The sequence below is a fragment of the Somniosus microcephalus genome, chromosome 33, assembly GCF_052327205.1.
Source record: "Somniosus microcephalus isolate GS21.2 chromosome 33, FLI_Smic_1.0, whole genome shotgun sequence".
Taxonomy (NCBI): Eukaryota; Metazoa; Chordata; class Chondrichthyes; order Squaliformes; family Somniosidae; genus Somniosus; species Somniosus microcephalus.
In genome coordinates, this window is record NC_141019.1 from 25,855,462 (window position 1) to 25,879,651 (window position 24,190).

At 42.5% G+C, this 24,190-nt stretch overlaps 1 protein-coding gene across 5 annotated transcripts in view; it reads left to right on the top strand.

The window, feature by feature from the left end:
* Positions 1 to 24,190, top strand: part of eif4ba (eukaryotic translation initiation factor 4Ba) — a 49,861-nt gene that overhangs the window by 12,302 nt on the left and 13,369 nt on the right. For all 5 annotated transcript variants that reach the window (XM_085972756.1, XM_085972760.1, XM_085972759.1 and 2 more), the window contains exons 2-9: positions 4,540 to 4,677; positions 10,515 to 10,720; positions 14,209 to 14,325; positions 16,511 to 16,565; positions 17,200 to 17,334; positions 18,554 to 18,652; positions 21,256 to 21,441; positions 22,265 to 22,508. In XM_085972756.1, coding sequence (XP_085828882.1) covers positions 4,540 to 4,677; positions 10,515 to 10,720; positions 14,209 to 14,325; positions 16,511 to 16,565; positions 17,200 to 17,334; positions 18,554 to 18,652; positions 21,256 to 21,441; positions 22,265 to 22,508 — 1,180 coding nt within the window. The remainder of the gene's footprint in view (positions 1 to 4,539; positions 4,678 to 10,514; positions 10,721 to 14,208; positions 14,326 to 16,510; positions 16,566 to 17,199; positions 17,335 to 18,553; positions 18,653 to 21,255; positions 21,442 to 22,264; positions 22,509 to 24,190) is intronic.

Here is a 24,190-nt window from a genome sequence, read left to right on the forward strand (position 1 = left end):
CCTGCATTCCTGGAACAAATTCAAATGTCTGAGCTCTACGGGTATCGACATCGATTTATTAACTGTTACAGTTAATGTTTCAGAGAGCCTTGTGTTGAACTAGGGTACCTTGAGCTGACTGAACCACAGTCAGTTACGTTGATTCCCAGCACCAATTAATTGAACATTTTATTATAAGGGCATTTTGGCAGAGGGATGGTTATGCTTCTGTACGATTCAAGACTGGCGGAAATAGGGTTGTTATTTCTGACTTCTAATATGTATATGCCTTTGCTGATCTGCTTTGACAATTGGGAACATTATTACGTATAAAATGGTCAATGTTTTATATCTTGAGTAATCTGAACGCAAACTAAATCTCAACTCGTGCGTTTTCAAGCTAATTTCCCAACTAATAAAGCTTTTCAGCAATCTTCTTTATTATTATGACTTTCCAATTGAAATCCTATAGTAACGGGCCCTTTTAAATCATGAGTACGCAATCTCGGAGGTTGTAGAAATCTTGATTGTGCTTGTTCTAGTGGGATTTCCGCAGTTCCAAGCAACAAAAGAGTCAAGAGTGGTGTAAGACTGGAGAGCTGCCACAGCAGCCACCTTCTGCAGGGGCACATCATAATTAGAAAGCAATCAATAAAATTATAATACAGAATTCTTTTCAACAGCTTCTCTACAATACACTAATATAGATTGATGTATTATTGTTAATGCATTTATAGAATGTAACTGGCTATGGCAAGGAAGCAGGTAATAGCAAATATTTCTTTAGATTGTGACCGGACGTGTGTATACTTTTATTTATAGATATGGAATGCTCGTGTAAAGCTGTGTGCTGATTAACTATGATTTAATACTTCATGTGCTCGTGACCTCTAATGCCTCATCTAATAGCAAAAAGTCTTATTACACTAGTTTCTTAGCTTGACAATTTTGCAGTAATTTTCATTTTCATAAAGAAATTCCCAAATTATGGATAATTGTAGCTTTAACATATAAGTTGTTCAATAGAATTGTACAAGTGAAAAGAAAATAAGTGGCTAACGCAATAAAGATATTCTGTGGGTGGTTTCAGAAGTGGTTGCAGAATCCAAAAAGTGTGTCTGGCATCTGGCTCGCGCCCCCCTTTCGACCCTGCCCCACTCGCCTCAACTGTGCAATTTGGGGCCGTATCTTGGGGTGTTTGGAACACTTTAATTTGAAATACACCAACATACCGCATTTATATTGCTCCTTTAACGTAGGAAAACCTCCCAAGGCGCTCTACAGAAACGTAATCTGACAGAAATTGGGCACCAAGCCAAATTAACGGGGTGATTAAAAGCAAGGTCTAAGAGTTAGGTTTTAAGGAGGGTCTCGAAGGAGGAGAGCAAGAGATTTTGCGAGGGAATTCCAGAGCTCGGGGTCTATATGGCTGAAGGCACGTCTGCCAATGGTAAGGCGAAGGAAGTTGGGGATGCGCAAGCGACCAGAGTTAGTAGAATGCAGAGTTCCCAGAGGGTTGTGGGGCTGGCGGAGGCTACGGAGACTGGGAGAGGCAAGACCATGGAGAGGGATGAGAATTTTAAAATCAAGGCGATGGGGGACTGGGAGCCAATGTCGGTCAATGTAGGGTAAAGATGAATCCAGATATGGTTTTTAATGTCCTTTTGTGCATTAGTTACTTTCTGACTCTGTCTACGTGGAGCTCTTGACTGCAGTGCAAAATATGTTGCACTAATTAGAATTATAAAGACAGCACAGTTAAACGCGGCCTGTCAAAATCTAGAAAGAACAGGAAGCAAATCTAATTTAACACCCTCCAATAAAAAGTGAAGGGGAAAACCTTGAAAATCTGGGTGAGATCGGGAAGCTAAATTTTGTTTGACTTGCCAGCAGTAAATACTTTCCCAATTTTTTCTTGTGCTCAGTGCTGTAACTGCAGAGGCTGGTTTGCAATTTGTGGTGAATGTGTTTTGTATGCTGCACTGAAAGGGTTACAGAACTAGGCACTCATGGGAAGCATGACCTAGCAGGTTCACTATTTGTCAGGCTGTGATCCAGACAAGGCCGTACACCTCGGCCACAGTGTGCAGCCTTAATGTGGTTTTATTTGCCATTTGTTTACTTGCATTGTAATTTTGAGTCTTGGCTAACTGTAAAAGATAAAGCTTGATGTTGGCAGTTTTCTACAGAGTGAAAGGCAAGGTTTTACTGCAGATAAGTTGGTGCTTGAGGCCTACCCAGCCTGCTATCTCTCACTGAGCAGTGACCTCGTGCTTCTGTTGAAACACATTCTTGATGATTGTCGGGAACTGCAACTGTTTGTCACTCACATGTCGCAACATTTTTGATTACTCTTTTTTTATAAACCCGTTGTGTTTAAAAAGCAGCATATTTAAAATCGGCAGCATCGATTGTGACCAAATGTGCACTGCTTCAAGGGTTTGTTCCTCAAATAGTAAGCACGAAATTCACTCTTATTTAGAATGACCAAAGAAACTGCCTGTGTAAAAAAAAATGTTTTAATTAAATAAAAGTTTAGGGCATCCTAAACTAATCCCAGAATATTAAGCTTTTGGCTGTGAAATTCTTCTAGTAATTTGCATCTAACCTGCACAAGCAATATTCCATAGGATGAGAGGGAGAAAATGGGTTACATCGTCAGCTCACTAAGAAGATCTGGCATTGCTCTCTGTTATTTTTAGAATCATTCAAAAATTAACCTTTAAAAGGTTGAAAGTTAGCAGAATTTTACATTGGGACTAAAATATCTTGAGCCACAATACAATTGTTGGTGTGTAGTGTCGATCCACCTCCGTTGCAAGCACCACATGTGCACCGTGGGCTGGTTTGGATCAGGTTCGTTCTTCCTTTCACCCCTGTCCTCCCATTTTTAAACCAAAATCTTACTCGCCGAGTCCTCCATCTCTGATTTATTTCCTGATCTGTTTTGAATTATGGTGCTCTTAAACCAACCGCGCCCCCCCCCCCCCCCCCTTTTACCCGCTGTGAACTGAATCAGGCTCAACTTGACGAGGGATAATTGAAAAGGTGGGTTTCTCAGCGGCTTTCGATGGCAAGAAGAGGGAGGTAGCAAGGCAATGTGATTTTGGAAGAGTGCTCCATGTGGCAGGAGTGTAATAGCCTCCAATCGAGAAGCCCCACAAAGTCAGCCTGGCGGCGCTTGCTGTCCAACTTTTGCATATAAACCATGCCGCAGGAGCAAGTTACTGCTGGTACCTCTGGAGATGGGGGAAATGACATACTCTTGCAGCATGCACCTGTATGAGGGAAAATGAGCATTTAGTATAGAGTTCCCCAGTGAGGGAATCCAGCCAAGCTAGGGCAGTTATACTTGGTGTGCCCCGTGGATTCAACATATACGGCTCTCTGTGACTGGGGTCTTTTGCTTTTAAAGTGGTTGCTTCAACTTTCGAAGCTTGGTTTTAAACCTGTGGTCAAGGCAGAAACAGATAATAATTTTTTCCGAGAAAAGTCGTGGGTGGGAGAGTGATTCTCGTTTTCTTCTGTGCGTGTAAGGAGGAAGGACATGGTAATTCTACTTCTCTCTGTTCACTTGTACATTTTCCTGGATTACTCGCTGGCTGCAGACTTCTCTTCACTGGCAAAATTACATTACTTGCAAGATTTTCATAATTTCTCTGCTCCTGTAAAGAAATAGTGGTAATATAAAAATACATTTTTGAGAAGGAAGAAATGAGGAATACGAGTGTACAGTGCACACCATTGAGAACACGGCAGAGTACTTATTATATGTGTGAATTTTTACGCAGATCTCCTGTGGTGTAATTCATGGTAAGTCATAGAATATGCTGTTTTAGAAGGAGAGGAACATTATGCCATCTAATGCACAATGTATTCTGTTGTGCCTGTCCCTTTAATGTCTCAAGGTCTAATTGCTGTAACATCCTGTGGTCTTTCAGGAACGAATTGACCTCGCGAATATGCTGTGGGCAACTTTCTGTTGCTGCGGAAATTCCTATAGGTTGAAAATGACTGGTTTGCTATCTCTCCAGTACTCTTGGATCTGTAGCTGCCATGCGATGGACCTTTTCAGAATTTGCTGATGATTCTATAACCCTGCTGGCCGGTCTTTTTCTCTTTTAACCAGTCTCTATCATTAAGAACTTTTTTCCAATCAAGAGATTTACTGTTTGATTTGTGTCTGTTCCTCTGGTTGTTGTACCTTTTTTTGTTCATAATTTGAGGTAATGGAGCCCTGTCATAAGCAAATACCTGTCTGGTTTAGAAAGTAACCTCATTGCCAGAGGAAAATCACTTTTAAGAGAGGATCTGTTTAGTCAATTATCGAGGAGGCAGCCCTTCGGGATTGAGTTTTTCTTTGTCCTCACCCGGAGCTATAGAATAACCCTGTGCATACATCAATTTTTTTTTTTTGAGGGGGGTGGGGGGGGGGGCGAGCAATTAAAATGTCAGCCCAGACACACTTTCAATTAATAAACAGTCAACTTCCTTGATGTAGTATATTCGTGTTGCCAGTGAGTTTTTAAAACATTCACAATTCTATCTCCCAATGTACAGGGAAGAAGAAGCAGAAAAAGGGAAAGACCTTTACCCTGACTGACTTTCTGGCAGAGGATGGTGGAGGGTCAGCCCCAGTCTACATTCCCTCAAAGCCTGTAAGCTGGGCAGATGAGACTGATGACATGGATAGCGAAGGTAAGAAGATCTGTTGACTGCCAACAAATGTAATTCATAACCTATAACAGACAATATTCATCTTGCAGATGTGTGATGCAACAGATGAGTGAAAAATGCATACCTGTTTTATTCAGATTGATTTCTTTTTTCTCTCCTCCACTGAAGTCGCTGGGTACTGCTCCACAGTCACTAGCAGCTCTACAACGCTCCACCAAAATGGCTTGTTTAAATAATGAGTGTCATGTTTTTATGTTCAATCTTTTCTCTGCTTCAGATCTCACATCTCTTCAATCCGGACTGTGCCTTTTTCTGCCCAGGGTTGCTAACCGAGCACCCACACTCTTTACACAGGCTCTTAAAGTTTTATGTGCTGCCACGTGATTCTCCTCTTTCTGAAAGCTGGGCTGAATGGGCCATCTATTGGGCTGCAATTCAGGCTCTAAACCAACAGATGGTTTATTGAAACAAAATGGGTAAATGAACAGTATACAGTATAAAATGATAATTCACACACCATTCTTCTCGCATCAGATAATAAAGATGCCGCTCACTTGCTCTCTATACTAAGACTTAAACACAAGCTCACTTCTTGTGCTGTGAAACATGCAGCATCAAACTGGCCTAGCTTCTCTCTGCTGGCAGTCTTAAACACACAGCCTTTCTGAATGGCCTGCAGACTGCTTAGGAGACTCGCCGTTGGATAAAATCAGAACAACTTTATCATTCAAGATCCTTTGAAAATAACAAGAGTATATCTTAATCTTAAATTCGTAGTTAATCTTTGACAGTAGCTTATGGTGCTTGCCATGCAGTGTGAAATCTGCAGCCATTTAACTCCGCATCTTCGACTCTCTATTGTGTTTTCCTTAAAAATTCACACCTTGTGAAGACTACCACAACCAGCCTGTCTAGTCTCTGAACTCCTGACTTTTTCCTTTGATAACCAACCTTTGCGACTGGGCTTTTAACCCCTCACATGCTGCTTCTAGCTATAAAGATTACAGGTTAAAAATTAAACACCGCCCACCATCAAAAATCCATTTTTTGTCATTGCGCCTCGGCAGGCTATTCAGTGAGCATTATGGCAAAGCCTGATCCTGTTCTTGCCTAATGGCCATGCACGTGCACTTTCCATCAATGAGCACTGGGTAGCTATTGGAAATGGGAACTCCAGATGATTTCACCCCCTCCCCGCAGTTTAAGGGTGCTGAGGCTAATTGCCAACTACTGAACTAAGCTGAGATCAGCTAATTCAGTATTCCAGGAATTGAACCATAGTCCAGGCATTATGGTGCTTCAGCAGGAGCTGCCTGTACCCACCTGGCCGTTTGGAGGACCCCAAGACTTACTTCTTGAAGGAAAAAGAATGAATACATAGAGGTGGAGCAGAAGTACTTTCAGTGCAAGGTACTGTATTTTACCCATTTATGTGTTCCATATAGTTTCTTCTTAGGTGGCACAACAGTATAACCGGAGGCAACTGCAACAAGGACAGATGTCTCAAACTGTGATCCTAGTGTTTACTGGGATTGCAGAAAGACCGGCCTGTGGCATTCTCTACCACAGAAGGCTGTGGAGGCCAAGTCACTGAATATATTTAAGAAGGAGATAGATAGATTTCTAGACACAAAAGGCATCAAGGGGTATGGGGAGAGAGCGGGAATATGGTATTGAGATAGAGGATCAGCCATGATCATATTGAATGGCGGAGCAGGCTCGAGGGGCCGAATGGCCTGCTCCTATTTTTCTATGTTTCTAAATAGCATGGGGTGCCAACATGCAAGTCAGAGACTTCTCATAGGCAAATGCATATTCCAAAAGTCTGATTCATCAATGTTGGTTAACTCTGCTTTTGAACTTGTGTAGGTATTCCAGATGACCACACCATCTGGAAGAGATGTAGGCGAAGTGGTGCGTGTGGCACTTTGTCGTGGTACTCCATGTGGACTCTTTGGATTGATTCAGAAGGTTGAGCTCCACTTCCAATAACTTCTGAGTTCCTGGCATAAATCTAGCACTTGCAGCTTCAGTGCCAAACGTGCCTGATCGTTTGAGAACTGATGGCTCAGCTACATCTCTCTGATGTTGCAGAGGGTGGTCTCTGCCATGGAATAAGCCATCATCCAAATTGTGCACCCTTTCCCCTTGTTTGTTTAAATAGCTAATGAATGAATTTAAATAGGCAAAGATTTGCAAATTGCCAATAGTTCATAGAAAGTCTGATGCAAGCAAACCTAGAAAATTGGGTGCTGCAAGAGCACTATGATGAAACAATCCAGGAGTCTATGCAGCACTTTGTCACAAATGGCCATTGTTTCCGACTGCTATGTTGAGTATCACCAAAGTAAGCCATGAACTCCCTGTAGTACAGCAGCTCTAAAACAAAAAAGTCAGCAAATCTTTTGTGGCTGTATGTATGGAGAGGGTGGGGAAAATCACCCCACTGAAGAGTGTTAGTCAGGGAATGTATTGGAACCCATTTTAAAAAAGTAAATGGCATTTAGGTGATTTGTTCACGCGAGGAGTGATGAGACATAAATGGTCGACATAGTCCTTCAGTAATAACCTGCTGATCTCAGCTGGGCCATTGGTATTGAGCAGACACTACGTTTTTGCTTGACAAAGGAGGGATGGAAGATCAGAGGATGCATTTTGTGCATCTCCCAGTGTGGTAGAGGCCTGGAAGTATCTCTACCCCCTTCAGCTTTGGAGATATACTTGTTGGTTCCTGGAGAATTGTTTGAAATGTAAAGTTTGCATGCAGATGTGCATATGCATTGTCAATTGAAAATACTTGGATAAAATTAGCTTCAGAATAAACATTCTTACCAGGTACCAGTCACACACACAGTTGAATCAGTTTGCCAACCATTTTGTTCAGAAATTGTGTGGACCCATTCATCTTTTAGCTTCACTTTGAGCAGGCCAATAATAGTACAGCCAGTTTGAAAGGGCTACCCCGCATCTATATTGGAAGAGGCACAGGCACTTGGGTTGTATGCTTGGCAGTAGGACAGGACACATGAACTGGGAGCATTTACAACAAACATAAAAGATGCCATTAACTCCATTTTAAAAGTCTTAAATACCCAGTGACCAGCTCTCCCCCTCTCTCTCTCTCTCTCTCTCTCTCTCTCTCCTCCCCCCCAATATCCAAATTGCAGCCCAGGGGCCATGTAAAGCCCCAAAACATGGCATTCCAGCAGTTGAAGGTTAGGCAACTCAGTCCTATTTGCAATTCTATTTTTTCATTGGGTTGTCCCGTTTGAAATTTGTGAGCAGATTTGGAAAAGGCTGCTTTTTTAATACTATTGCCTCATTGTTGGATTAATACTAAATTGAAGCACCAAGATCTGTTGGCAACTTGAGATTTATGTAAATGAGTATGGATTTAAACTTTGCACATGACCCCCCTCAAGGCTCTGGACCGCAGAGACAGCTTAGATACCCTGGCTGTGTCCTACGATGCCATATGTGGCACCCCAGCAGACCATGTTAATAACTATATAAATTTCATCTTTAAAATTGGTTCCAGTAATTTTATCGACAGTGTGCTACACCTCCAAGATCTATGTAAAGGCAGATGCAAGATTCACAGAATGTTCTCTTTCAAAAAGAGGAGTTATGCAATGTTTTCTGCTGTCATCCATCCTATTCAGTATTTTCTTTGATGTGCTGATTGGCATCGCAATGAGCGATTTTGGAATATATGTTCCAGGTAGTTCTGGAAGAATTGTGCTGCTGTGTTGTTGGCAGTCTCTTGGGAACCTACTGTGCTCTACAGAGCCAACTGAAATGGATTCGTGGCAAAAAGAGAAAGTGGTTGTAGGGAGGGTTCCCATTTGCACCAACCGGCTTCAGCACTGTGGGTGGGGGAGGGGAAGGGAAGGGCGTGGTCAGCCTTGTATAGGGCATAACTTTTTGCCAAACTGCACCTGAGGACATGGGTTAAGTAGTTGGCATTAACGTGCCAAGCAGTATTGAACCGAATCCCGAAATGGCTGGCACATTACAAGCTGTCCTGCGAAGTTCCTTCCACCACATTAAAGTCTGACAAATAGTTGATGAAACTCTTGAGGCCTGGCATGATCGCTGCTGGAAGGTGTTGCCTTTAGGTTGGGTATGAGAACGTGTGCTTGTATATCCAGGACGCAATGCCATGTTTGGGTTGCAGAGAGACGAACTGTTGTTGCTGAGGCTCTGTACCAGTGCCTGGTGGCACCGCTGTTTGGGGTATGGTACATGATCAGGAGCATGTCCCTACCGAACAGCATTGTGGAGTACCTTCACCACACGGACTGCAGCGGTTCAAGAAGGCGGCTCACCACTTTCTCGAGGGCAACTAGGGATGGGCAATAAATGCTGGCCTTGCCAGCGACGCCCACATCCCGTGAATGAATAAATTCGGGGGGAAAAGGATGGTAGCAGTGCACTTGCATGTTGTGCTCGCCATGCAACCAATGTTCCCTTTAAGCTGCGTGGCCTCGCGGCAATCTGCAGGTCCCATGCAGGCCGCTCATCGGCGTTACAATGGGGAAAAAACGTGCACTTCAAATTAGCGGAACATTGCAATCAACTCTGGAATTCCTGGTACTTGATGTTTACTTTGCAAGGGCTCAGACCTGCTTGCTGAAGACTTGGGGACGATGTTCCTTGGGATGCATTGAGCGGGGGAAGTAGAAGTAAGCAGAGTTTCTTCAGGTTAAGGTGATTCCAAGATGACGCGTCTGACAATGGAAGATTGGAACCAAGTCAACTTTCCGTGTTGGTCTTTAATGATCGGATTGCTAACTGAGCCAAACCGTACTCTGGCACTGTTGATTGACCAGCCAGACTGGAATGGGGCTTTCAAGGTTATTTGCCACTTTTTCCAGATAGCCCTGCAAGCAAAGAACTTGGTGGGTAGTGTGGTCCCAGCTGGACAAGCAGCTTGAGTCTGTTAAAACTCCTTTGTGCCACATCAGTCAAATTGCAATGTAGAGTTTTATTTCACTAAACGCTTCAGGGAATGATTATTTCATGGCATGTTTGAAAACAAGGCATCGTGTACAGCTGCACCATATAGTCTTCAAAGATGGATGGAATTGACAAACTGACAGCATTTTGTTTCGCTTTGTGCCCTTGTTGTAAAGAGGAGACTGTTAGACAGAATTATGATTTGTTATATCCTATTGAGTATATTTTCACTCTGCGTGGTCAGTGCAGATGTTGGCGGAATTTCGGAACCTGATCGTGGGAGATGCTCATTCCTCGTTATTTGATCGGTGCAGCCTGGAAAGTTGATCCTAAATCTGTTTGGCTTTATATTTTTAATACTCATTGTGGTAAATACAGCCTGAAAATCACCTCTAAGCTGGAAACCCAGAGAATTTGAAACGGAGTACTGACCACACGATGTGCCAGTGAGAATAATTATTTTATATGTGGAAAGTCCAGAAATAAGACCCCCTAAACATACAGAAAGTATCCAATTGACGTCACTGGCTGTATCCTTTAAAATAAATATTCAAAACACAACACTGGTTTCTTCAGTTCACTTTTGTTTAATTTTTGTAACCGCTTTATTGCTATCTAATAATTCTTAGCAACAGAAGTTGCCGATTTTAAAAATAAATAAATAAAAATGAGTTGCTATTAATCTGTAACGTTGTGTCCCAAGTTTCTGTGGTGGTTATAAACATTTGTATTTCCCTCTCCCACCCCTCCTCCATCTGACTCAATGGTGTTACAGTACAGGTGTATTTTGACCCTGCGAATATACACTGATCAGAAATAAGATGCTCCGTGTTCAGGCCACTTCAAAAACAAAACCTTCCATATGTTTAATCAGTGTTTTCATTGTCTTTTTTTGCTAGTTTCCACTGCCTGGCCTGGGATTGAAGAGGATGTTTATAAGCCTGCCATTAACCGGGCATTGCTGCCAACAGCACCTCGTGCTGCTCGAGCACCAGACGTTGATATGAACCGTATCCCAAAACAGCCACCATACACAGCTTTTCTGGGCAATTTGCCTTATGATGTGTCCGAGGAGTCCATCAGAAAGTTCTTCCACGGAATGAATGTAAGTAAATGAGAGCGATATACAATTTTCGCAGCATTTTACTTTATTAAGGCATCTGCCTTTTAAAGCAACAATGCACAAGTAAGTCTCACTGACAACCTGCACTTATATAGAATCTTTAACCTAGCAAACTATTCCATGGCGCTTCAACAGGCTATCTGACGTCAAGCAATAGCTCAGAGAAGAGTTAGGCAAGGCAATCGAAGATGTCGTAAAGGAGGTAGGTTTGAGTAGGTTGTACAGATACCTGAGGCTAGACCTCGAAATAGTAAATATGAATGTGCAGCCGATGCACACTGTTTGCTTGTTCCCACCAAAGCTTTCAGTCAGAGGCAGCGGGTGAACCCTCTATTCCAGGAGGATTTTTCCCTCTCTCAACGCGAGAATGTTGGGCCATTTATACTGTAGTGTTGCCTCCAACGGCACTCTGGCAGTCAGAAGCAATGCTATTGTATAAAGTGGGCATCAAGCTTGTGCATGGATTACTGCTTACCAGCCTCCAGTTGTAGTTATTTTACTGTGATTGAGGGAACTGATGGATAGTCTCAGCTCTTCCTGTTAATATTTGAAAGGCAGGGGGGGGTTTTTTAAAGCAAAAAGAGTTTGCATCACTGGTATGAAGCAAGACCATGAAGATTATAAATCCATCTTTTTCAGTTAGTGCTGCCTATCCTCAGACAAAGCTTTATCCTATGAAAATGCTGGCAGATAATTAAGACTTCATTGTACTTTTTTGTTATTTTTCAGACATTTCCATTTTCTTTTTTGTGCAACCTTTCTTTTCTTGAGTTTCCTTTTTAAGCTCTTGGTGTACCAAGCAGCTACACTTCGCAAAGGAATTCCCCATCGGTGCATAAAATGTTGGTGCATTTTACTGGTAAATTCCATTTTTCAGACTGTAGTTTAAAAAATATATATATATTTTATAGGTATGAAAATCTGTAAAAGCACTGAGCCATGCTGTTGTTACCAGTACGTGCAGCCAAGTTGCCGTCCAACTTCGACACGATTGAGTATAGGCAGTACTAACTGGAGAAGATGGATTTATAGTCCTCTTCCACTGTGCTTTGTGAAAGGTCTCCATGGAAACCTTAAAGGTACAGAAGAATGTACTTTTACAGTTCTCCACCTTTTGATCTCAGCCAAGCTGTTTGGGGAAGGTGCTTCCCTAGGAGGAGATGGAGATCATTTGCCGGTTTTATTGCAGCTCCTATTCAGTTCGCGAGCAAGACGCGAAGAAGCCAGGAATAGGTCATAGAACCCGATGAGACTCTCTTTCCTGTAGTATTATTGCACTAAAAATACCTGTGTATATTTGTGACCAAAAACACCGACTTACGAAATCGATGTTCCAGACAGACTCGAGCACCTCAAATAGAGTGTTGCTGTCGGGGGGGGGGAAATGAACATTCCATTCTGAGAGATGACGTAAAAATCCTAAATATGCCTTGCCAGTAGCCAGTAATGCATCAAAAATGCACACTTGAACAAGGCACACAAAGGTAAAATAGTGCAGATATATTGTGCTAAATATTTGAAAGATGAACTTCTGTGTTCACAACGTTTTCCTCAAAGTACAGGAAACTTTGTGATATCCGGCACCGACGGGACCGAGCTGTTGCCGATTTTTCAAAACTGCTGGACATGCAAAGTTAATGTTGAAGCATACGGAGGTTTTCATCTCCGTATCTGACAACAAACACTGTTGCTTAGCAACAGCTTGTAAACAGTCGGCCCGTACCTTGGAAGCGTCTCTGTAGCTTAGCAACAGCTTCAGAGAGACTTTCCAAAGCCTGACTGTTGAAAACAAAGCCACGAAAAGAGGAAAAAAAGCCACGAGAAGAAAAACAACCCTAACAAAACGGCTCCTGATTTCTGCCGGTAGATCGAGGTTTCCGGACATACAACCTCCGGATAAACCAAAGTCTCCTGTAACTTGACTTTTGAAATGAGTTCCAGCCTTGGAGGAAACTTTTGTAAAATTTGCAATACTTCTGATTATTCTCCTGATAAAATATTTGAGACAAAACGGTACAATAAGTTCAATCACTGTCCTTGCATCTCTCTAATCTGGGTTCATAGCTAGCTCGGACAAAGCCTTCGTGGTGAAAAGGTCTCGAGCGAAATGAGTTTGTGCTATCTCAATATGATCGCTAGCTGGCAGGATTTCACAGCATAAACTTGCACCTGAATGACAATCTTACTCGGACTGCGAGGACGGCTGCTGTAGGAAATGGAAGTTTTGTTGATCTTGGGATATGGACAAGGCTGCATTTATTTATTTTATTTTGACCACTTTACTATTTATTGTCAATTTATGTACAGCTGTGCTTTAAATCCTTGCTGGGTACAGCATCACACGAATCGTGTGCCCAATAGCGGGCAGGTGACTGCTGAACGTGGCACGGACCGTGCCACTGTTTCCATGAGCACGAGTCACTTTACCCCAGATGACACGAGTCTTGTTTGGTTTACCACCAGGAGTGACAGTGTTGTTCTTTGCTTTGTAGACGTAGGCACATCTCGTGCCCAGGTAAAATTCTGTTTCATCACAGCAATAAACCCCCTCAATCTTCAGGAGGGCAGTGTGCTCTCTTTGGTTGCCCATCCTCAGTTGCCCCGAGAAAGTTGTGGTGGGTCTTGACGTTGCAGTCTTTGTGCTGAATATGTTACGATGGTGTTGGGTAGGGAATTCCAGGATTTTGACTGGTATACTAAGGTAGATACCTGAGGTAAGGCATGTTGTTGGCAGTGTTGAGCATTCTGCATTCATCTATGGACTATCCACGGACTAGGGGTGGTTTCTATTTCCCAACAATACAGTTACGCGCCTCATGAACATGTTCTTTTTCAAAAACATGTTCAAGTCGTTTAATACCTAGTTCAAAGAATCTAGCAGTCACCATTTTCAAAGTTTGGGACCTATATTTCTGAGTCTCACCATTTAGCTACTATGAAGCATTTATTTATGGGTTGAGCAGTTCACAAATAAATTAAGAATATGCTGAAATGAAACTAATTTGGGAAGAACCAGCAGTCTGTGTTTCTAGAGGACCCCTACCCGGATGGCTCAACATTATAAGGCAGTGGATAGCTGTCTGACACAGGGCAGGAAGATCTCTGGTCTGTGCTGACCTAGCTGTCGACCAGCACCCCTGAGTCAGTGACGTGAAATTCTGGAAGTATGTGTGTGTGGCCAGGATTGGGCATGGCCTTCATGCCCCCTGCAATCAGATAGCTTGCTCACACTCACTGTTGAAGTTTGCACACGAAGAATGCCGATTTAAGCGCGATACCAGAGGAAAGCTAATGCCCGTAGAACCAACCCCAGCATGGAGTCTACACCTTCAGGGGGAAGGGAGGAAGACCTAAAACTCTCAATACTTCTCTGTTGAGTGAAATTGTCAGTCCAAGGTGAACTGCAACATTGTGCAGTTGTGTATAGTATGATCGATGTATAACATGCTGTTTTTTTGGCCCCCCCAAAGATCAGCGCAGTGCGTTTGCCAAGAGAGTCCACCAACCAGGACAGATTGAAGGGATTTGGTTATGCTGAGTTTGATGACGTGGAATCACTCATGAATGCTTTGAGTCTCAATGAAGAGGTATAGTTAATGTTTTCAGCTTTTTAGTATATGTAATGCTTTTCTTTAAAATACTAGGATGTTATATTTTATGTCTTTTTTTAATCTAGAAGATGACATTATCAAAAAATTCTGACTTTAGTTCTTCAAAAATTACCTTCCAAATGTCATAGAAACATAGAAAAATAGGAGCAGGAGTCGGCCATTCGGCCCTTCGAGCCTGCTCTGCCATTCAATATGATCATGGCTGATCCTCTGTCTCAAGACCATATTCCCGCTCTCTCCCCATACCCCTTGATGCCTTTTGTGTCTAGAAATCTATCTATCTCCTCCTTAAATATATTCAGTGACTTGGCCTCCACAGCCTTCTGTGGTAGAGAATTCCACAGGTTCACCACCCTCTGAGTGAAGAAATTTCTCCTAATCTCAGTCCTAAATGTCCTACCCTGTATCCTGAGACTGTGACCCCTCGTTCTAGACCCCCCAGCCAGGGGAAACATCCTCCCTGCATCCAGTCTGTCTAGCCCTGTCAGAATTTTATACATTTCCACGAGATCCCCTCTCATTCTTCTAAACCCTAGTGAATACAGGCCTAGTCGACCCAATCTCTCATACGACAGTCCTGCCATCCCAGGAATCAGTCTGGTGAACCTTCGCTGCACTCCCTCTATGGCAAGTATATCCTTTCTTAGGTAAGGAGACCAAAACTGCACACAGTACTCCAGGTGTGGTCTCACCAAGGCCCTGTATAACTGTAGTAAGACACCCTTGCTCCTGAACTCCAATCTTCTTGCAATGCAGTGTCTTGTCCCACTGACTGTTTCTTGTATTGAAGCTATTCAATACAATGCTAGCAAGTACCAAATGTTTTATACCAGCTTTTCATGCAGAGAAGCCTTTCTTACTATTGGTATTTTGGTGTCATCTCTAAACTTGCAACGTTGTTTCTATTACCAGCTCCAAGTCATTTATATACACTGTAGGCAACAGTGGCCTCAGCATAAGACTGCTTTTGCTGGCTATTTTTCTTGTATCAAGTTCATCTGGGTCTTGTGGCTTGTCTTACTTTACCCTCCATCAGCCTATTGCTTCTTCCCGGTGAAGCCTGGCCTGTCTTGCTTTCCCTGCCCCAGAACTTGTCCCATTCGTGTTGGAATCTGAAATCCTCCCTTCTGCTCCTTTCTAGCCATGCTTCTCCCTAAATTGTCCAGCTCGTACCACTGAGAGTAATTCTGAGATGACTTCTATCAATTCCTTGGCCCTTAATCGAGCGTCTAACTCCTCAAACTCTCCCAAGACCTCCATTCTACTGACTCCTGCATGAAACACAGTTTCTGCAGGCTTTCCTCCATTTTCAGAAGCTTTTCCCCTCAGTCATGTTTGTTACCCTGGCATCTGGGAGGCAATGCACCATTCCCCACAACTCCCAGTCTCCTATTCTCATGGCTACTATTTTTCTTTTTATGCCTCTGTGCTTCAATCCTTGTTCTTATCACAGGTGTTGAGGTCTGTGGACCAGTCTAGAACTCCGGGTTTTCCTGTATCGATTCCTTCTGTCTCCTCTTCATCCCTGCCTGTTTGTGGGGTGACCACCTTTTGGAATGTATTTTCCAGAAACCTTTCCTGTCCATGTATGTTGTGGAGCAAAACCAGCTGGTCCCAAGGGTGCAGCATTAATCTGCTTCAACAACACAATTCTCTGAAATGTCACAGATATGTACCCCTACTGAACACGTGCAGACCCAGAATATCCCACATGCTGCATACGTCGTGAGCCCAGCTCCTGATTCTGCCATTACTGTGCTCCTAACTTCTGTTACTTTCGTCTGAATTAATTAAAACTAATTCTCTCTTACCTGCCCACTCGGTCAAACTCCTATTCAGATGAAACTCGTTTCCTTTTGGCAAAAACACGCGCTCTCAGCTTTTCTGCCTCTTGCACCTCTGTATTTAAGCATTTGGTTAATTTTTAGGGTCTTGATTCCCCATTTTTAGACACAAAGGCTTCATTTTAGCAGTTCTATGTAGTTTCTTGAGACGAGGTTGATTACTTTTGCACAAAATGGCTGAACTATTTCTTGTTTTTTTTTCAAGGTTCTTGGCAGTATTTGTGCTTGTGATGGGAAATTCCAGTTAATATGCTTTGTAATAGTCCCAAATGTATGCTTTTAGCACCATGTTACAACTTTTTCGTTCTTGCATTTAGATGTTGCAGAACCGAAGAATAAGGGTGGATATTGCTGATCAAGCTCAGGAAAAAGGTGTGGTTTGTATATTGTAACGGGTAGCTCGCCTTCTAAAATGAGTTGCGTGTTCCATGAGAAAATGTGTCATGAGATTACAAGTACCCACAGAAGTTTCCTCTTATAATTTGCAATTAAAGTTACAAGCCGGTTATGATCAGCCTATAGATATGGTGCAATTTATTTGCTGGCTGTGATCTATTCTCCTTGTAACTTGGGTGTATTTTTTGTTGAGAGTTTAAAAGTAAACATATATTTTAATTGACCAGAAAAACTCTCATAAACTGCTTTCTGATGGCACTTTGCTTTTGTGATGTGATTTGTATTTTCACCAATATTTCTACAGAGCAGATCACATAACATGAACATTTCACGTTAAATGGTCTTTTGAAATAAAATTGTTTGGAAATAATCCTCCTATGAAAGCATGTTTTGAACGTTCTCTAATCAAATACTCTATCAGTAACTTTACCTATATAATATTGTACTTTTCCTTTGATCATGGCCAGTGAACTAAGGACTGACCGAGAAATGTTTGTACTTCATGGCTCACTGGACCGGTGAATATAGAATGTAAATTAAAGTAGAATCCTGAGAGCTCCTGCTGGGCTTGATTTTAACCAAGTGGTTTCCATCTCTACTTTGAACCCAGAAAGAGAATCGGGCAGGGGAGGAGATCGGGACAGAATTAGTGACGCAGAGATGGAGACTGACTGGCGGGCTAGACCAACGACTAACAGCACCGATGATTATCCATCAAGAAGGATGGAAGATTCATTTGGGGACAGTGAGTTCATCAGATAATAAGTATTCAATGGCTTTACGGGCTGAGGCAATGGGTTAGCACGCTGCCCTTTCTGTAGTGCTGTGCTCAAATCCACTCAGTCTGATTTGTATAAAAGTCCCCCCTCCCAACCCTGCTCTAGGGGTCTTGTGTGAAATTTCTAGGAGGCATCACCCCACTGCGCACAATTCAACATAAATTGGCAATCTCATTCCGAGGCCATATTGATGGCTGGTGTGGAAAATTGAAATGGTGCATTAAAAAGCACTCTCGAGGTTAGAGCTGGGGCGTAGCAGAGGGTGCATCACCTACCTCTGGCTGTGACCTGGGAGCATTCAATAGTGACACCAGGTGACAAAGTGAGGAAAGTGTTCCATTTGCCACCTCTGACATCTCTTGCCTTGGTTACCACAAAAAAATGTTTTGACTCTTGACCCTTCTGTCCTCCCTTTCCTCTCCAGGTCCTCAAACATGTCTTTCCCTTCTCCCAGCTGTCTCAACTCAGCATCCGTGTTATTTTGCTTTTTGTCTCAAAACTCGGTTTGTTTGAATCCCTCCAGTCGCGTTTCAGGCCTGCTCGCAGCACTGAGACCACCCTGGCCAAAGTCATGAATTGCATCCTCTGGCACTGCGACTATGGCACTTTCTCCTTGACCTCTTGGCAGCGGTTGACATGGTTGGCCACGCTATTCTCCATTGTCTCTACTCTGTTGTTCAGCTCAATGGAACTGCCTTTGCATGGTTCCACTCCTAACAATGTTTGAACACAGTTAGCTCCTCTCTCTCGATGGCTTTATTTCCATGTCCGTTAGATTGTATTCTTTCTCTTTCTCCTCTCTCCCCCACACACTACACTTGGAAAGTACCTTGGGTTGTTCTGTCGCTCAGCTAAGACAAGTGAAAATGATGGATTTAGAAATGCAAATGGTACAATTTAGTACTGAGCTGCACATAGTATTGGTAACATTTGCCCCTTAATAGTTGACTTCAGCATAGATATGATGCTGATCACCTCCACTAATGCGTGTGTGACGCTTCCAGCCTACTCTCGCACCTTGTGCCATGCAGTGTAGAAGCCTAATTTGAGACATTATCGCTTATTACATTTTTCATGTGAAATCATTCCTCTCCATTGATTCAGTTTTCAGATTTCAAAGGTAAGCATTCTTTTGGTATACAGTTTCTTGAAACGTTTCAACATTTCCGGCTCCTGATTTTGCAGGAACTAGGGACCGTTACGAGCCCCTTAACCGGGATGCTCCTCGCCGGGATGCAGATAGATTCAGGGATGACAGCTTCAGGGATCGTGGGTATGACCGAGGTGAGTTCACTAATGGTTCCAACTACAGGGTGAACGGTGAAGCACCTGCCCCCTTACCACATTCTGAGCCATTGTTGGATGCACAACAATGAATTGGTGTTGAAAGGCAATCATCTTGGTTGTCGGGTGTACTAATTTGAACACTAAGATAAAACGAGTACATAATCGATCTGAATTAGGGCTGTGCCCGTCCACTTTGGCAGCACATTAATATCACTAAAAACACTAGAAGTGTGTCTCAAAAATCTCGGCATCCCCCAAAGCCTAACGATGTCCTGTTTAAGTGGGAATTTCTATAAGCATCCCAGATAAACACACATTGTACAGTAAATTATTTCAAAGGGACTCAAACCTGTTTAAATTTGTCTTTTTTTGGTTGGCTCCCCGCACTTCTGTCAAAAGCTCTAAATCAGGTCAGCTCCAGCTCCAGCATGTAGAAGATTACACACCAGAAGGGTCAGTCTAAGCTGACTAGAATATTACAGTATTTACAAGGTACTCTAAAAGGAGAAATATAGTTAAGAACTTTTTTGACACACAGTCTGTATAAATTTCCAATTTTATTCAAACTATGTCCATTATTTGCTATTGTACTGTTGCTTTAAGAAAGTGGGTTTCCTATTTATGAACCAAGAGATCTGTTTCTAGCATACTGCTAGTACCTAATCATTTCCTGATGCACTCGGGATGGAATGTACAAGAAACATTGGTTTATCCGGAGGTTAACTGTCCGGAATGCTCGAGCCACCGGCAAAAATCAGGAGTCAGTTCAGTAAGTTTTTTTTCTTTTCGTTGCTTTTTTTTCACCAGTCAGGCTCTGCAAGGTCCAGCTAAAGCTGTTGCTTAGCTACAGAGACGCTTGCAAGTTACGGCCGACTGTTTAGAAGCTGTTGCTAGGTTTGTTGCTAGATACGGAGCTCAAAAGCTTCCGTATATGTTTCAACATTAGCGCTGGTTTGTCCGGCAGTTTTGATGGGACGGCAACAGCTCGGTCCCGTCGGTGCCGGATAGCACAAAGTTTCCTGTAGTAAGGCTAAGGCTGGAGCAAAGCAAGCCGCAGCACATGTTTTTGAACACTTGGAAGAAAGTTAAATTTGAACCAGTAATTGGCTGGAGTGATCAAAACTGAAGGTTGCTGCACAATTGGATCTGTCGGTGCAGTTTGCTGTATGTTGAACTTTTCACTGCTTTTTAAAAAAATACATCAAATGGGTACAGATTAGAACACACAGATTTTAATGTCCAAATTTGAACTGTGTGGAATGTCTCCGCACTAATTTTCACTGTTTTAGTTTAATTTTATTCACTGTAGCTACAAGATATTTTCAGAGGATATATTGGTAAAGATATTGGGTTCGTTGGATCTAAAGCATTTTGATTTTTAAGCTCCCTTCAGGCATCCCAACACATTGTAAGAACTTGTTTTAAAAATAAATAAATAAATCTTGATTAGCTCTGGGGAACGGCATTTTTGCTCTACCCTGATGATGTCAGAACGGCTCACCATGTGACCCATGCTCCCTCCCAGAATCGTTGCCAAATGTCACTTTTTTCCTCTTTGTTTTGAGAAGGCTGTTCAAGCTCCAGGCGTTGCCTTTATTTGACTTCCAGGCCTTGCAATTCCGAGTGAGTTTTGGGAGCGACAAGTACAGTTTTTAGCTCTTGTGTTTAGTTATACTTTTATCTGTTTTTTCTTCTCGTTGATTCTTCAGACTCTAGCACAAGGACGGGATATAATTAGAGCAGGGGGCTTGGATGCATCTTTTGGGTCCCTTCAGTTATTGTGCCTAAAATATTTGTGAAAAATAGCATTACGTGAGTGAGGTCTTTGTTTTATCGTTCAGACCCGGTAAGTAGTGTATGCCGTGGCCTAAGAGAGAAGCTTTCTTGTATCCTGGCAACCTCAGATTGGTGGGGGAGGTTTTCAGTCATTTTATGCTTTGAACTGTGTAAAAGTGTCTGACTCGACAGAAGTCCATTCTCTTATGTAAGAAGCACACACTGGAACCAGTAGATTTTTCTATGTATTGCTGAGGAAGTTCTGACTAATGTCCTACTTCTAACTCGCTGCAGTGGGATAACTGTTCTGAGATTACTACTGTGATATCTATACTTGTGTCCCTAAAAAGCTCCTTTTGATTAAAGTGGGCCATTCGCATGCTTATCTGGGCTGGTGCCTTTCACTGTAACTGTTCAAGACCGAGAAACAGCATAAAAGCAGCTCGCTACATTTAGTGCTAAATGGGACCATTGGCCTTTAATTAAGAGTATAAGGGAATATGCAACATTTTGAAATATTGAGTGCTATTCCACAAGTGAAGCGGATTACGCGAATCAAGATCATTGGATGTTGAGTGCTCAGAGTTTTTCCTGCAAATGAGGCGTTCGATAGAAATGTATGTTCTACTGGTAGTGCCAAAGGGCGCAAGGGGTGCTGCGGTTTCCACTGCAGGCAGGGTAAATTAGGTACAGTATCTTGGTTATGAAGGTGAGTAAGTGAGAGTTTTTGCTTTCATGCGGGGGGAATTATTTTATTTCCACGCAAGTGAAAACCTGTTCAGTGGTGCTTGAGAAATGTCTCAGCAGAGTGAATTGTTTTCTAGGCACCCGGCGTGTATTTGGCAGTGGCTTCAGAAGAGATAATTATGATGACAAGCGGAGTGATGATTTCCGAGGTGGTGGCGATCGTTACAGCGACCGCTACAATGATGGATTTGACCGCTTTGATAGAAGAGATGACCGGAGAACTGATTATGGCTCAAGAGATGAAACGAGGCAGGACGATAGAGGTAACTGATTTCTCTTACTAAAGGAAAGGTTTTTAATCAACAACAAAAAATCGATACACCTTGGAAGAGCTCCCATTGCATTTTGAGTCTTTTCCCAGTAACACTGAGCTTGTAATGTTAAACTTAACCTGCATGTGTCTTGTGCACTAATGTCATCTTGCCCATTAACTTTTCTCATTCACGTCTGCCATGATGGATGCTGACTCCTTGATCCCCTGATTTTGGTGCTATACTGAAGTAACTTGTAATATACTGCTCTTCTGGGGGAAGGGGAAGGTGGGGGGAGGAGGAGAACATTTTACACTTTTCAACTCTTCTGGCCAAAGTCAGAATAGTAGTCCACATACATTGTGCACAAAGTTGTCATTTCAGTAACTTCAAGTGCACTTTCACTCTAACGATTCCTGTCCCAACTACATTGTACATGTGAGATTACCACCATGCTGAAGGTCACATTGTACTGAAACTTTGCACTAGAAAGCTGCTGATTTTGTATGCATTATCAATTTGGTATTGCTAGAGAGATCAGCTGAAAAACATCTCTTCCCCACAACACTGCTTTGTCTCCAGTTATCAAATTTCCTTCATATATATCGTCAATTTTTGACCTATGCAGTATTTTTGTTCTTTTTGTGATGTAACTTCAAACTGCAAGTAAATCTTGACATTTTTGAATGAAGGTAGTCTGATGATTTTCAAAAGGAGCATAAAATGTGCAGGGGTGTTTCTGATTTGGGCTCTCGTGTGTCTCGGTGCTTTGTTGAATGAATTTGGGATTGTGTGGCATTTTAAGCATTTTGGTATTCTGAAATTGTACCCACAGGGTCTGTGCAGAGACCTAAACTGAACCTCAAACCTCGCAGCATTCCAAAGGAAGAGGTTGTCCGAGCACCTCCTGCACAGTCATCTGGAAGATCTGCATCCATATTTGGCGCTGCCAAGCCAGTAGATACAACAGCTAAAGAACGAGAGGTTGAGGAGAGATTGAAGAAAGAGCAAGAAAAGTATCAGCGGCAAATAGAGGATCAAGAAAGGGGGATTAAAGGGGTCAAGCAGCCAAGGGAAAGGTGAGCTAGTCCAAATGAACCCGAGCGGTTTTTTTTCAGGGTAAATGAAACTGGTCAAAAATGTGTATGTTTACTGGCAATGCCAAGACCCAGGAAGAGCTAGTGGTACATTTGGTTATTGCACTGAAATCTAACACCGCTGTTTGCCTCTAGAAGTGCGACTTTATTCTAGCCACTGAGAGAATTGATGTTCATCTTGCCAACCTCTCTGGAAGCTAGACATCCGAGAAGCACTTCAAAGTGACGTAAAGGCATTGCAGTGAAATCTTACCTGATCTACATGTGTTTATATCTTTTATGAAAGCACTAATTGCAGCATTTGTAGTGCAAGCTGCGTGGCGTACTGGTTTATTCAGACGCAGCCTACAGTTCACAAGCTCTTGATAACAATGCTTGCACATGTTCTTGAGGTTGTAGAGGCAACCAGTTATTAAATATGGGTATTCAGTCCCAGAAGTTGGACTGACAGCACTCTAATTTGCTCTCGCCCGTGGTGTTTTTTTTTTAAGCCTTTCAAAGGGTTTAAATTACAATGCCTCCCACCATTGATCGCAACTTGTGCCATACAAGGTAACCTAATCTTCTGATCTATGTTTTGAATTCTAATACTTTTTAAAATATATCTGTATGCAACATATATTTTTATCTTTAAGATCTTTTCATAATTAAAATACTGCAGAAATTAAAGCTGTTTAGTATTAAAGATCTGCTTTAATCTTGTGCAGATAAATAGATTGACTCAGCATACCAAAAGTCCAACAAATATGAATATTAAGGCTAAAAGAATGTCGGAGGATTGGCTAACTCACAGAAAACAGAGAGTCGGGATAAATGGGTCATTTTCAGGTTGGCAAACTGTAGCTAGTGGGGTGCCACAGGGATCAGTGCTGGGGCCTCAACTATTTACAATCTATATTAATGACTTGGATGAAGGGACCGAGTATACTGGAGCCAAATTTGCTGCTGATACAAAGAGAGGTGGGAAAGCAAATTGTGAGGAGGACACAGAGTCTGCGAAGGGATATAGACAGGTTAAGTGAGTGGGCAAAAATTTGGCAGATGGAGTATGATGTGGGAAAATGTGAGGTTACCCACTTTGGTAGGAAGAATAAAAAAGCAAATGATTACTTAAATGGTGAGAGACTGCAGAATGCTGCGGTACAGTGATCTGGGGGTCCTTGTACATAAAACATAAAAAGTTAGCATGCAGGTACAGCAAGTAATTAGGAAGGTAAATGGAATGTTGGCCCTTATTGCAAGGAGGATGGAGTATAAAAGTAGGGAAGTCTTGCTACAACTGTACAGGGCGCTGGTGAGTACAGCGTGCAGTTTTGGTCTCCTTATTTAAGGAGGGATATACTTGCATTGGAGGCGGTTCAAAGAAGGTTCACGAGGTTGACTCCTGAGATGAAGGGGTTGTCTTATGAAGAAAGGTTGGGCCTATACTCATTGGAGTTTAGAAGAATGAGAGGTGATCTTATTGAAACATAAGATTCTGAGGGTAGATGCTGAGAGGATGTTTCCCCTCGGGGAATCTAGAACTAGGGGGCATAGTTTCAGAATAAGGGGTCACCCATTTAAAACGGAGATGAGGAGGAATTTCTTCTCTTGAGTGTCATGAATCTTTGGAATTCTCTACCCCAGAGAGCTGTGGAGGCGGAGTCATTGAATATATTCACGGT